General features: G+C 39.8%; 3 protein-coding genes across 5 annotated transcripts; 2 read left to right on the plus strand and 1 right to left on the minus strand.

Moving 5' to 3' along the window:
• The first annotated feature begins 1,576 nt into the window (after positions 1-1,576).
• On the plus strand, positions 1,577-3,562 carry oxt (oxytocin). 2 transcript variants are annotated; one of them, XM_069178438.1, is made up of 4 exons: positions 1,577-1,649; positions 1,736-1,860; positions 2,350-2,554; positions 3,321-3,562. In XM_069178438.1, exons 2-4 carry the CDS (start codon positions 1,741-1,743, stop codon positions 3,464-3,466), a joined length of 471 nt encoding a protein of 156 aa, XP_069034539.1. In that variant the 5' UTR covers positions 1,577-1,649; positions 1,736-1,740; the 3' UTR covers positions 3,467-3,562. The 2 variants fall into 2 exon arrangements, with proteins under 2 accessions (XP_069034539.1, XP_069034538.1); XM_069178437.1 differs by having other exon boundaries at positions 1,585-1,649; positions 1,739-1,860.
• Positions 3,563-4,960: 1,398 nt separating this feature from the next.
• Positions 4,961-5,710, plus strand: LOC138191842 (fatty acid-binding protein, liver-type-like). The gene is made up of 4 exons (XM_069138888.1): positions 4,961-5,027; positions 5,167-5,339; positions 5,481-5,573; positions 5,660-5,710. Exons 1-4 carry the CDS (start codon positions 4,961-4,963, stop codon positions 5,708-5,710), a joined length of 384 nt encoding a protein of 127 aa, XP_068994989.1.
• A 1,085-nt stretch (positions 5,711-6,795) lies between these two features.
• Positions 6,796-13,323, minus strand: smyd1b (SET and MYND domain containing 1b). 2 transcript variants are annotated; one of them, XM_069138887.1, is made up of 10 exons: positions 13,084-13,323; positions 11,203-11,379; positions 10,621-10,834; positions 10,116-10,246; positions 9,886-9,924; positions 9,009-9,204; positions 8,096-8,188; positions 7,798-7,961; positions 7,484-7,652; positions 6,796-7,110 (listed from the first exon to the last, which is right to left on the minus strand). In XM_069138887.1, the coding sequence occupies exons 1-10, from the start codon at positions 13,203-13,205 to the stop codon at positions 6,946-6,948; spliced, it is 1,470 nt and encodes a 489-aa protein (XP_068994988.1). In that variant the 5' UTR covers positions 13,206-13,323; the 3' UTR covers positions 6,796-6,945. The 2 variants fall into 2 exon arrangements, with proteins under 2 accessions (XP_068994988.1, XP_068994987.1); XM_069138886.1 differs by lacking the exon at positions 9,886-9,924 and having other exon boundaries at positions 13,084-13,302.
• Between the last annotated feature and the right edge of the window lie 1,618 nt (positions 13,324-14,941).

Below are 14,941 nucleotides of genomic sequence, written 5' to 3' on the forward strand. Positions count from 1 at the left end.
GACATCTCCATTTCTCTATGAAATAGGGATTTGCACAGTTTTTGGAGGAACGTGAGGAGGCGAGATCTGATGTTTCACAAGAAAACAAAGCAATTTAAGTGTTTAACAGCTGTAAAGTGACATACTGTATATGATGGAAGATGAAGATGATCTGTCTATTAAAACTATTCTCTTTATCCAGCTCCAGGACCTGCTGGTTAACATTAACTGTTTTCATGTGTACATAATCAAATCTTCTTTTTTTTATGAAATATGAAAAGATTTTGAGCTTGTGAACAGCACTACAATATTTCCATTAAAGATATTTCAATTTAGGTTCCAGTATAGATCAAATTTATTGTCACTTGTGAAATGCAGTCTTTATCATTGAGGGGCTGAGCTCTGTGACATAAGTATTTTGTAATATGATGCAGTTCAGCTGAAAGATCAACACAAATATGAAGTAAATAATAAAAACTAAGCATTATAATGAGCAGTTTGTCTTTCTAATCACTAAATGGTAATTTATGGTGCCTTTTTATGTGATGTTCTTGTATTATATTTGATAACATTGCATAAGTAAGTATTTACCTAAAAAGTAAATCTTTAAATAATGTTGTCCACCTCCTTGCATGACAGATGAAAACAGTAGCAGACAATGAAAAATGAATGCATGAAATGTGTCAGCACAGCCACAAGGAGGCAAGAGTGGCCCATTGTCTGAGTGACACTTGATTCCAGTTTACACCAATTTACTGTCCTATTTGTCTTCTTATGGGGACTGTAGTTATGTTTTATGATTTGTCTCTGGGTGAAGTATAAAACAAACTTCCCCTGTTTTGGCACAGAAGTTAGTGAACAAAGACAATGTTATCGACTCTTTTTAATTGAGATGAGGTGGCATTTAGTGTGCCAGGAGGCGGCTGCAGTAAATGAGCTCATATCAATGAAATGGTGAAACTGTCTGTTATGGTTTGTGGCCAATCATTAGCTGTGTTAATTAGCTCATGAGGCCAATTAACCTCAGACCTGGACAATGTGTGCGTCAATTCCTGTGAGGAATTAAGGACTTTATTAATAGAAAGGGAAATTTGTAGGTGTGAGTGTATCTGTGTGTATCGCTTGTGTTTGTTTACAAAACAACCAGACAGGAAACATGGCCTGCTGAGCCAAACATGACCGCTCAGCAGGCCCAAGTTCAGAAGCAGACCTGACTTGACAGGAAGAGATACTTAATAAGAGGAAAGTTCTTAAAATGTTCCTCCTTTTAAAAAAATAAAATAAAACCCGACCAAAGTTGTACTACCCTCTTGTCCACTTTGAATAATTTAATCTCTACATGCTCCTCTTGACCTCTCTGACCTTCCTGCCATCTCTAACATGCACAGTCATGCACCTCCAGCCCTTCTCTAATGATCCTCAATAGTGAGAAGCTAACCAGGCCACAGACAGCTGCCCGGCCCTTTGACCCGGCCTGCCCAGTGGTCAGCATCATCTCCGCCGGTGACGGTAACTAACAGCTTCATTAAGGATTTCTAAGTGGCTTTTGGGTTTCTGTGTCACTCTCAAAAGACGCTTTGGAAGTATATAAGACATGTAAGCGGCACCATACGAGATAGAGAACTCTTCAATCACCTTGGAGCATCTGAAGCAAGAACTTGAAGTGAAGAGTGAGTAGATTTGCTTTGTGAACATCTGTGGTCAGTCTTACTAAGTATTTTTTTCTGACTCCTGTTTGTCGTCCCTTCACTCTCAGCAGAAATGACTGGAGCTGCCGTGTCCGTGTGCCTGCTTTTCCTGCTGTCTGTCTGTTCAGCGTGTTATATCTCTAACTGTCCTATTGGTGGGAAGAGGTCCATCATGGATGCACCACTGCGCAAGGTGAGCTGCTCTTATCAAACTTTAAACCTCATATTAAAGCTGTATGTTCAGACACAAGTATCAGAAAAAACATGTTTGCTGGAGAGTTTTTAGGTAACACTTCACAAATTTGCCTCCAAGGGTTAACACTGTCTACCATTTATCTTTGATTCACATATGGGAAAACTTAAATGGAGAACAAGGTGGAAATCTTGGGTAACAGATGAAGGATCCTCCATCCAGGACAGAGAACCCTGTAATAGAAGTAACTTCCTTTATTTGCATCCCAGCAAGTGCTAATGAAAGAGTAAAGTAAGGTCTGGGGCCAAAACCATCATGCTCAAACAGGATTTCTTCTTTTTTTTTTTTTCTTTTTTTTTTATTAGAAATTGAAAATTCACTTCAAAAAGCTTTAAAGCCTCGTGAGCTCATCCTACAAATGCTCTATAGTGTTCTATGGTAGTAAAATATCAAATAAGACTAAGAATATTCACCCATTTCCTGCTCTAGTGCATGTCTTGTGGGCCCGGGGACAGGGGACGCTGCTTCGGCCCCACTATCTGCTGCGGGGAGGGCCTCGGCTGCCTCATGGGCTCCCCAGAAACAGCTCACTGTCTGGAGGAGAACTACCTGCTCACCCCCTGTCAGGCAGGAGGGAGACCCTGCGGATCAGAGGGAGGACGCTGCGCTGCTTCAGGACTATGCTGTGATGCAGGTCTGGAAATCCTGAAGTACATATATGTAGTCTTTTACTTAAGTCAAATAATTAGACCACTCTGTCAAAATTCATCCTTAAAGTACAGAAGTACTGTATCAAGAGCCAGATCTGTTGTCAAATATGTAAACATATTGCATAGCAATGGCAAGACTTAAATGTTGTAGTTGACCATACTAGAGGTGATTCTAGGTATTTGATATATTATTGGATGGTTTGATATGTATTCATGTATTCTGTATAACAATGCATCCTCTTTTGAATATTAATTTTTAAAGTAACAGTATCAAGCTGTCAGATGAGTGAAGTGGAGTAAAAAGGACAAGATATCTCTCAGAGGACAGTGAAGTAGTTGTAGATAGTAGTGCAAAAATAAAATACTCAAGTGAAGTCCAAGTATTTGAGTAAATGTACTTGATTCATATGATTTTCTAGTATCTTTGTTTGCAAGGTTTAATGGGATAAATTGCTGCTTCTGTGGTTGTAAGAATGCAGGTTTTTATCTAAACTCTTTGCTATATCTTTGGATGTGTTTTAATGTTATTTCACTAATACTGACAGAATTACAAGCTTGGTCTCTATTACAGATTTAAAATGTAAAGTTGCTCTACTTCAGTCCTGTTGAACTCTTATTTTCCCTTTTGTTCTGAAAGGGTTCACTGTCCCAGGTCACAAAGCCTGATAACGACATATTGTAAAGTGTGTAGTTGCAACAACAGACAGAAATAATGCCTCCCTTTTTCTTATTGTGTAAACCGTGCCACAGAAAGCTGCACCTCAGACCAATCCTGCCTCATCGAAGAGGAAGGAGACGATCAAGTCGGCCAGTTCGAGGGCAGCGACCCCGGTGACATCATTCTCAGGCTCCTGCAGCTGGCTGGCCACGCTTCTCCTCATCGAATCCACCAATGAGCTGCTGCTGACGCCACGGTCTCACTGGAACGTCTCCAGCTGCAGGGACAAAATGGGACTTGTAGTTCATATAGTTGTTGTTTGCCACCATCAGTCTGATTTTGCCCTTTCCGCTGGAGTACTTCTGTAGAGTGCCTTTGTCAATATATTTTTATGTATGAAAATAGGGATGAATACTGACAGTGGTCATCCAGATATCTGCATGCTGAAATAAAAGTTTTGAGAGAGTATGAAATGTTGTTTTGTATTTCACAGCCACCTTATTGAAACTTGTGTGTAAAACTTCTAAAATATTTCAGACCTTCTAAATCCTTTTCTCTACACAGTAAAGAACAAGTCAGCAGGAGCCTTATCAGGCCGCTGTGTTCGACTCTATTCCACTATTGAATGTACAAAGCCCACAGCCGTCTTTATCTTTCAGATGTTCAGCTTTGCATAATCCTGTAATAGACCTCTGTGCAAATTCAAAGGATCCTCACATGACAACTGTGTTTTCATGGCAACTCCAGTGACACAATATCACTGTTGCAACATCTGGGATGATTATCTTGCACAGTAGTCACCTTTGATCCATTTTCTCTTAACTCCACAGTTAAATCATTCAAGCTCCAGTTCAGTTCTTGCAAACGGCAAGCAAATTGTTTATAAAAACAGAAGATTGACAAATTCACTCAAATTAAAACTCTAAAACACCAATGAGAGATTATTAACATGGCACTGGTTTAAATTATTAGGAGGCTTATCATCAAACATTACATCATCTGATTAAAGTACCTTTATAATCAAATGTAGACTATAGTTCACACTGCGGAAGTGACAACAAGCTCCAGGAGACATTTTACCCACAGCCAAAAAAAATGGCACAAATATAAGAGCTAAAACTTTCAAATAAATAATTTACTACAACAACAAAAAACAGTATTTCAGCAATTTAGCATCTTATTTTTTTATTATCATTATTATTTTGTATTAACTATGTACTGATAAAGATGAGAATAAAATGCAGAAAAAGTCACGTGGACCAAAAAAGCAGAAGGGAAGAGGTGAAGGAAAATAGTGAAAAAGAAGGAACAGAAATCAATGTTTAGGGTTGATGAAAGGGAGGAAGAAAGCATCAACATGAAACATGACAAATATTACATCCATCAGCAGTTGTTGGGCTGCAAAACATGCAGTGTCATCTTATACGAGTGTGCATGACTTTCAAGAGCCTTACACACATTTCTATGCATCCAAATCCTAAAAGTGTTGTATCACCTTTTCCTATTTCCTCCTCTGGGGTTAGTTAACTTTAGACTCAGCCCTCTGCACCTCTTTTATCTCCCCGCCTGGCCTTATCTGCACTGGTTGATTTTTTTTGTGCGCTCTGCTGGATGAAGTGAGCTGGAGCCACCTTAATTGGAGACACCTGTGATTAATGATTGATCGGCTGCAGTGTGAGAGTATAAAAGAGGCAGATAACCAGCGCCGACTTCATCGTCACGTTCTGTCACCATGTCTTTCTCTGGAAAATACCAGCTGCAGTCTCAGGAGAACTTTGAGTCTTTCATGAAGGCCATTGGTAAGTGTTGTGCTTCTCTAGTTAAGTTTCATGACTGTTTGCTTGGTTTTAAACACTGAACTGCAATTGAATCACAACCTGTGGTTGAAATGCTTTGACATAGCCTCATGTTTTCTTGACTACTTGTTTTATGTCTTAGGTCTGCCTGATGAGCTCATCCAGAAAGGCAAAGACATCAAGAGCATCTCTGAGATTGAGGAGACTGGCGATAACTTCAAAGTGTCGGTCACAACTGGCACACAAGTCCTTGTAAACAACTTCACCATTGGACAGGAGGCTGAGCTGGACACTGTCACTGGAGAGAAGATCAAGGTAGGCCAGGACACTAATCTGTTTATATAAACTCTAGTCTAGTAAATATTAAGATTTTGCCCCTTGCACACTTTTCACAAGTTATCATAAGATATCTTAACTGTTCTAGTTTTGAACCTGATTGTCTCGTGCTTCTTAAAGGCGGTGGTTATGCGTGAAGGCGCCAAGCTGAAGGTCTCCCTGAAGGGAATCGAGTCAGTCACAGAACTGGTGGATGGGAACACTATTGTCGATGTGAGTATTTCTACCACATTTAACTTGACCCCCTTTTGTAACTTGAGCAGCTTCTTATAATCCTGTTGTTGTCGTCGTCTCTGCAGACACTGACGCTTGGTGGCATTGTATACAAGAGGACCAGCAAACGTATGTAAATGTCTGCACTTGGGATAATAAAAAAAAACGTGTAAAGCAGCAACTGTCTTTATGGTTTTCTTTTGACTGAAACTTGCAAGTTTTTAAAACTGGATGTTGAATGGCATATCAATTGAAATCAGTTTTCATTACAGCCAAAACTAATGAGCACCAGGTGGTTTTTAAATGGGCTCAGGCAACTTGTGTTATTAAAGCTGGGCTTGACTTGTCTCGGCAAAAGTCTAGTCATGTAGTCACATCACTGAAAGTTATGTGCAGTACATGTAAAGGTTCTGAGATGATCCAATTTGTTAAAGTTGTCTGAATGTGTTCTGAGTCTGACTATCCCCAACTACAGTTTTTGGTTGATTTAACTGGGTCCAAAACTTTGCCTTGACTCTGCGTTTAAGAATTAAATGTATATCTTCTCTGGTACACAATGTAACCCATATGCTGTTGAAATGAGCACCAACATGACTTGGTTTCATCTCAATTTAGGTGCTGTGTTCAAATAGACTAGTGAGCTAATGGTTACAACAGGGGAAGTTGTGTACTTGGCATAAAAGTGGGCAAGTTGTAAAAACACTTGCTAGGCAATGGCAAAATGGACAATGTGTAGAAGCCAAAGGCTAACAATTTGGCAAGCTAAAAAGCGGGTAATGTAATGCAGGAAATGCACAATGGGGAAAGATGAGGCTGTTGGGAAGAGCAACATTCTCCTCGGATGTAGGCTATAATCTAAATTATGAAGAAAAAAACTCTACGTGACTAAAAATACAAATTGCTTAACATCCCATGAGAAACGACCTTCCATGACCTCTGCTAAACCTCAGCAAACGTCTTACAGCTAATGAACTTGAGATTTGGAAATTTTGAAGTTCTGACATTGTGAGTACCACACGGGCTGGTCATTTGGACTCTTGTGTACATGGTAAATACAACCCCATTTGAGCACAGCAAAAGTGTTCCTGCTGAGAGCTGGTTTATTTAACATCATGGAGCATAATGAACAGCAATAGTACAGAGCTTGCACTGCATTTTGGAAAAATACATGAGACTGTTTTCTCATGTTATGAATTTCTGTATCTTGGGAGAAATAACCAGCTTGTGAAGACATCTTTTTAATGAAAAGTGGAACTGCAAAATATGACTGATACAGAAAGTGGTCATGTGACTAAATGTGCGGACTCTCACACCAACACTCAAACGGTTTACAGTAAACGATACAACAGCCCTCTCGACTGCAGTCCTGTGTCTACTTCCTACGGCGGAAGAGATTCTTGATTCCCTCCTCCATAGACTTGGGCTCGTGCATCATGTTCATTGGTTTGTTTTTCAGAGCCGCCTCTCTCATACTGTGGTAAACATACTCGTTCTGTTTGAACATCCTCAGCTCCATCTCTGTCTGCAGGCGCATCGCCTGTGGAGAAATCGAGACAGAAACATCGGCGTTCAAAATGTCCACCCTGGAATTTGCAACAGTTTGTAACAAATTGGAGGAATTGCACTCTTGTCAATGGGCCAGTTCAGGGATCTTCATTTTACATCAATGAATGCTGCATGACAACTAATAGTTAACGGCAGTGGTGCTCACAAGGAGATTTTACACGAGATAGCTTAGGGCTGCATCCAGGTGCAAAACAGAGGAGAGGCAATATAATAGTACTTTGATCTGTATCCAAACTAAGGTAGCTACTTACTGCTACTATAATTTTGGTCAAAAAAATAAAATAAAATAAAATAAAAGCTTAATGACTCTTCATTTGCAGGTTGTGAGATGATACGGTGTTTACCTCCAGGTCCATAGTGATAGGATGGGTTGGGCCATGTGTGACCATGAGAATGGCATAGGCCTTACAGACCATCCCGTGTCCAGTCTCGATCAGCCCAGCCTGCCAGTTGTTCACTCCTGCTCTCATGGCAGCCATACCAAGAACAGCATTGTTCGGGTGGTACAGCTTCCTGTCAGAGGGAGGAGATTTGATTTACTGCTGTATCTCCTTACTCAGATTGTCACACTGGAGACTTGTGTTTATCATCAGAATAGGATCTGCAAAACACTGTTATTTATATTTCAGGACATGGCTCACAAAATCTTTGCACTCACAGGTATCCTTCTACCATTTTGCGGGAGTACTCTGCAGCGTCCTCAAAGTACTGCAGATAAGCTTGCACCTCACTTAATGTACTCCACATCCTCAGAAGGTAGATATGAGTGTCGGCCAAAATGGGCTCCGTCTTCTCGATGCACTCCTTGCTGATTTTGACCACCTGAAGAGAAAGAAAATCAAGTTAATGAGTGTCGGTATAAGATAGAGGGGAAAAAATGTTGTTTTGTGTGTTTAGAAACATGTTTTTAAAGCTACTTAGTCAGATTTTTATGCTGTATGTTGTTGATACAATACCTCATGGTAGTCGCCCTTTAATCGAGCATTGTCCATCTTCTCCAGCTTTTCAAAGCAATAATCTGTCGCCTCTTTCACCTGTTCCTCTGGGGGCTAAAAGGTAGAAGAGATTGATCACTGACAAAGAAATACAACATGAAATATGCTCAGCAATATGTTTTAGAGGACATGCTTTGGGCCTGATTATCTTTATCTTAAAAAGACCTTTGACTTGCTGAAGTGAATCGGTCCATGACTGATAATAATAATAAATAAGAGTTACTCTCATAATTAAAAGACAATCCTTCACTGTTATGGCAATTATTAGACGGATAAATCTATCAGATTCAATCAGTATGTCAGATTCCTTTTGTTGGTGAAAGATAAACTGATCAATAAACTCCTTAAACCTTTTCCTGTTGATAGTCCCTGACACTCGCTAATTATAACTTGTGACACACACACACACACACACATGTATATACTCGCAGAGGAGATAACCAGATATACAGAGATAGGGACTGGTAATCAGACCAAAGTGTAGTTTATCGTGACAGATAAAGGTAATGTCAAGCTGCTCTCTTAATTACGACACTTTTTTAAGGTGACTCATGTTTTGTATTGGAAGTTAAATGTTTATTATTAACATAATTCAGAAAATGATTCCTGACAAACTCTAAAATACGGTTTGAAGTAATCAAAGTTATTGAATAAATCAGTCATTCTTCTGAACTCTGTTCCCCACTAACTGTTGCTCAAAAGCCGGTGTGAATGCATAGACGTCTGAATCCACTTGGGGGTTATCTTTTGCTTAAAATAGTCATGTTGGCCCCTGCTTCTCATGTTTCATGTCCGTCCTTATCACCTGTGTCACCACTGATTATAGTTAGTGAGGGTCTTTTTAACCTCGTGCAGTAACACCACAGACACAAACCTTTACTCCGTCAATTTCCCTTCCCCCCAACTTTATGTCATCTTTGGTTCGATTCTTGCAGTGGTCACATGTGCAGTCGAAGAAGTACTGTGCTTTCAGCAGTCTCTGTCGCTCCTCTGACAAATTCATATAGTCCACATAAGAGACTGTCAGCTCCTCTCCTTCTGCGATTTTACCCAAAGAACGCAGCTCAATCCTGAGGAGGAGAAACAGTTAAAAGCGAGCAAACGTGTGGAAACGCAGAAAGATTTGTTAAATTCCTTTTTCATTTATAGTTTTTGATTGATGGTGAAACCCTGTTCCATTGTGTGGCTTTCAGTTCAGGCAGTCCAGTGGAAGGATTGAAGTAGTGAGACATTAGTGAATATTAAATATCCATAAATAATATTTATGGATATTTTGCTTAAAAGAATGATATTTACATGGAAATGTTTTCACTTGGTGTTACATGATGTTAGCGGTGAACTTATAGAAATTACTGCTACAGTCTTACATAGCAATCTGTGGTGGCATGATGGACAGACACACAAAGTGACAAACCAGCAGCACACGAGTAAAACTTTGTGTGGTCATGACGAAGAGTTAGATAAATATGTGTGCTTTAAAAATAAATTAGCTTTTTCAGTGGTAGAAATCCCATACACTAGCATTTTGTTACTCTAAATAAGATGAATAAAGGTTAGAGCATTCAATGTTGACATATTGATGCGAAAACTGAGTCACATCAACCTTACAGTGCAAACTACAGGGCACTATTGACTTTTATTTTCTATGATGGATGGAGGCGGTTATGTGTGAGATATGTTTATGAAGCGTTTAATGTTCTCAATAGTGCTCTAGTGAATTACACTTAAAGGCTTAGGTTGAGGTAACGCACCTCCGTTGAGAATGAAACATAGTATTCACAGCCGATTGACTGAAAGACAAACAGGAAGCAGTTTTACCCCAGATGACATCTGACACACACTCACAACACACTACACACAACGGCATGTAAACTCTGAGCATTTTAAACATTTTTGATCAAGTTAGTTGCAGCTGAATACAAACAATGTGTTGAAGGGAGAAATATCACTGAGGAGCTCTTTTTTTTTCCTTCTAACTTACTTGCCATGGTTGAGGATGACAGTGCAATTTGGCCAGCAGTTGTGGTTCACGAGGCACAAATTTGGAAAAAGACCAACTCCTACTGCCTGAAGTCCCCTCTGGTCGCTCACGGTGAAGCCGTTACAGTTGATCTGGGAGGAGAGGGGCAACATTTGATCTGAATACAGAGCCATTAAATTTAAGTAGAAAAATTAAAAAAAAAAAAAACATCAATAACACAAAGGTGTGGTTTTGTACTAAATTTGATCCATATTTTTTATCTGCTTTCTTCAGGCTCTTCATTAATTGCCAGAAAGACAACTTAATAGAAAAGTACTTAACAAATACAGTGGGTCCTAATTCAGTGCCCGCTAACTTCGGGCACATTCGTTTTGGTGTCTGGTGAGTTAAACTGTCGTACTTGGGGAGGAAGGTCAGGCTTTTTGAATACAACTTATAGTTTTACACCTGAAGTGTCCAAATGGTAAACAAATGAGAGGTGTTTGATTCCCATATTCAGACGCACCACTCCAAAAAGGTGCGAGACGAAGTCGAGTGTGTGCTGCTTGCTGGCACGAGGCCAGTAGTCCAGGAAGTTGTGGATGTCCACTTTGAACTCCTGCATTTCGTCCTCCTGCATGTCAGCAATGTGGTCCTCCAGCTCGTCCAATGTGATCAGCTGCATGTCAGATACCACACTCCCCTCCTTGTCCAAGCGCCACATGATGCGGGCCACCAGGCTGACCACACAAATGAACAATGAGGAAGAAGACATGTGACTGCAGTCACAGTGTAATCAGATACACATTATCTCTAGACAACCTGAAAGGAGAATTGATAATAACTGCTGTGTAACATGGTGCAACCTTTGCACATCTGCTGTCCTATAGTAAAATAATGAAGAGAAAACTATTTAAAAAATAATTTACTTTATTAAATGTGGCTCATGTGTTTCATGCTTTCTTGATCAAACTCCCCTGAAAATCACCACCAAAACTGCAACAAACACGCCTCTTGTTTTAGGATTTAGAAAAATAGCAAAGGAAACCCAAACATAGAGAAAGCTGGTCTCTTTCTGGGTGTGTAGGATCTTTTTGTTTCGACTTACCGGAGGTTCTCATTTGGTACTTTGCCGTAGGCCTTGATAGCATTGCATTCTTGCTTGTGTTCGGCCCAGCCAGCTCGCTGGCAAGTTCGGTCACAATAATGGGCAAATTTGCACTGGCCGCACCTGTGGAGCTTGTTTTGTGTGCGGAAACAGCTGTGACAAATACGCTCTGCTAGACTGCAGAAACAAATGGGACACAGAGAAAGGAAAGATGTTACGATCTGTAAATTTTAGTGTACTGTTCCGTAGACAACAACAAAAGCCTAAATGGTTGTCAAAGGAAGAGTTAGGTATGGTGGCTTCACCTAACTGGTGGCCGCATGCCCTGTTATAGAAAGTTAATTTTCTCCTTGTTACATGTATTTCCACCATTCTGAAGACAATTTTTTTGGATGAGCATGAAAGTTTATCCTTATCATTACAAACTACTCAGCATGCAAAGCCTTCACCAGAGAGTTGAAGTAATAAAAAAAACACTGTTCGGTGGATTTTGAGGTGAGATTATTTTCTTATACATGTTGATAACGGTTGTAAAAGCTATAATTATCTCTCAGGAAATTATTACCAGAATTATGAGAGAGAGAAGGTTTAATTGAAAGGCATTGAAGTCTTTCCATATCAGGTTATATACAAACACATTTTAAACCAGAAAGGCACTCGGACAACCCAGACTTTCGACCAATTGTCCACTCTTCCATGATATACAACTGTGCAATCGCAACCACTATATTGAATGTCTAGATATACAATGTATTTACAATTGTGACAATGTTACAATTGCATCTGTTCAGATTCTGAAACCATCATGCCAATGTGCTCCACGGTAGTCTACTAGCCATTGGTCATACTGCTATAAATCCCAGTGGACCACCTATCAGTGGACCAGTGGAAAGTCAAAAATCCATAAAGTTTTAGCTGACCCTGTCTGTCATTTCACTGGCTCTCTCTGCGTGCCTGTCATTCAGGGAGTATGAGAGACTGCTACAGGTTTTTCGGTTTCAGCGGATTAGTCCAGGCCTGGATTTCTTTCCTAGTAAACCTGTGGTGCTCAAAGATGGCTGCTTGCTGTATTAAGTTTCACTAAGTACAAATGTCTCCCAGTGGATTCCTGATGCCTCTTAATAAGGATTGTGAAAAGAGGCATCACATTCCTGGTATGGCCTATGTTTTGTCACTATTTAAGCTTTCTGCCATACACTGGATTTTGAGATGTAATCTTATCTAGTAGGCCCAATGCTCTCCCAACATTAATGAAAATAAAAAATAATTTGTGGATTCACCCTGCAATTTGGATTTGATCCCAAATGTAATTTGTTCCTCCTTGAACCATGCTATACCTTTCCACCAAGTTTCATGAAAATGTGGCAGGTAGTTTTACTGTAATTCCTGCTGACAATCAGACAAACAAAGACACAAAATGCACCAAAAACTGAATCTCCTATGAGCAGGTAATAAACCTAAAAATTGTTGTCCAAAAGATACACAGACTAAAGGTTGCCTGTTATTAATATATATTCCACATTTAATGGCCTGTTTATCACACAGTTCACCACAAACAACACTGACAGCAAAATGTGACAAAAGGGAGACTTTTGCTTCTGATTGTTCCGGATATGGCTAGCGTCATTCCAGTGGAGGCACAGCTGGCTGCATGACATTACCTCCACATGATGATCATACTGTAAGAATTCAGCATTAAAACAAACAAACAAACAACAGTGAAAACTGACTTTAAGGCCTTTCAAATTATAATGTGTCTAAATTTTAAACAGAGAAAAAAATGACAGAGAATATATTGTTACTGTCCAAATATCCTCACTATAACCACATTTGAACACATTTCCCACCACTGAGCATCCACAACTTGCATCCTCACCGTACCTGTCAAACACAACAGCTGAAAGACTGGCTTCAGAAAAAATGACGTCTCCAGTCCAAAACTCCTTGGAAGCCTTCAAACCCCTCCCCTTCCCAGGTGAGTCAAATATTGCCACGTTCTCCATAGTAGCTGTGCTGGTTCCTGAGACTCTGCTGACTGAATGGTGACCTGAGCGGAGAAGATTGTTATAGTGGTTACAGAGTAGTTGAGGAACTTGTAGACCAATCCTTGCCCTCTGTGTTCGTCAATGACAACTACACATTCCTCACTCAAAGTACTAAAATAACCGTTCACCTCTTGAACTGTACCAATGGACACAGAAAATAGGTTGGTGGTCATTTGTCGTCCACTGACAGATGAAATGTCTCGCTTTAGGACAGACCTTTCAGTAAAACCAACAACCTGCTGTGGAAGTAACACGACTGAAATTCATTGTCATTCTCTCTGGTCCTATTTTTTTTTTTAGATAAATTTTGTCCTATTAACTGGCAGAAATCCCCCCCACCCCCAGTCATGAATTGGTAGGTGCCCTCTCCCTGAAGGTTATTTTTGTCCCTCAGTTGGGGCTGTCTGTCAGGAGTCACTGGTGACGTTGAACAGCTGCAAGAAGTTTGACAGCTGCTCCGTCTCACTGGCTCTTGTCTGTTCTGGTGCTTTCTCCAACATACTCTTTCTAACTGTAACATAAGTTGTGACATAACACAGCAACAATACTGTAAAATACAGGGTTAGGGTGGAGTTTTCAGTGTAGTTGCCTGACATATTGTCAAAATTCTGTGGTGATAAAATACTGATGGTGAAGACAGTACACTGGTTTTGTCAGCTTGTGAGAAGGATTTGAACACCGATCTGCTTTTATGACCTATCATGAGCAGGAAGAACTAATGCATTTCATACCTTATATTTCACAGTGTCAAGAGACTTGAGAGAAAATGACAGTTCTTAGAAATATACACAGATGACTGCAGATCTAAATCCCTCACAAGTTGAGTTGCTAAGATGCTAAGACACAATAAAAGAAAACCAGTGAACACAGAAGATGGTAAAAGAACTAACAACACTGATAGAAATATATGCCCAAAACCCTCCCAAAAAAAACATCTTTGATATGAACACATAATATGACAGAGACAGTATGCAGCAATACTGCAAAACTCTAATAAAATATCGAAACAAAATTGGACAATGGCTTAATCATTTATTTCACACTGTTAAAAAGCAAATAGCACATAAGTAGCATACTCAGTATGTGAAAATGTTCACTCTGCTCTTATCATACTTTTGGAGAGCACTGTATCTGCAATAGTGGTTCTGAATGATCTTTTGACTGTTTTAGATGAGGGAGTGACATGTAATGCCTATGCAGGGGCATATCAATAAAGCTTTAAATTCAAGTGCAGATACCCAATTTTCCAGCGATACTAATGAAACGTGTCAGGCTGAATGTTGCTGACAGTTTTTTAAAATAAACCTCAAAACAACTAGAATATTTCTATTTCATTTCATTTTTAAAAAAAACACTGAATCTTAGATCTGTTTCTGAAGGAAATGGTGGCTGTTCAGATCCAAAAAAAAGGTAGCTCTCCATAAAAGCTTAGTTTTGAGTATTTCTTTGTGTACACATAACATACATTTATTGAAGATTTGGAACAAGCTGATTTTTAGAGAGCCAGGGTCCAATTTAGTGGAAGAAACCATAGCGCCTCTTTGTGGCCACAGGGAGCCTGAAAATCCTTGAAGGCAGTGCCTTTCCTTACCTTTCCTCTCATAGCAGTATTATAGCTGTGAGACTTGTTATAAGCCAGCAAATAGACACCACTGCCCTCTTCTGGACAATCCAGCTAAGGTAACAGAAAAGGT

This window comes from Embiotoca jacksoni, unplaced genomic scaffold, assembly GCF_022577435.1.
Source record: "Embiotoca jacksoni isolate LCO1_2020_lvr unplaced genomic scaffold, fEmbJac1.0.p SCAF_8, whole genome shotgun sequence".
Classification (NCBI taxonomy): Eukaryota; Metazoa; Chordata; class Actinopteri; family Embiotocidae; genus Embiotoca; species Embiotoca jacksoni.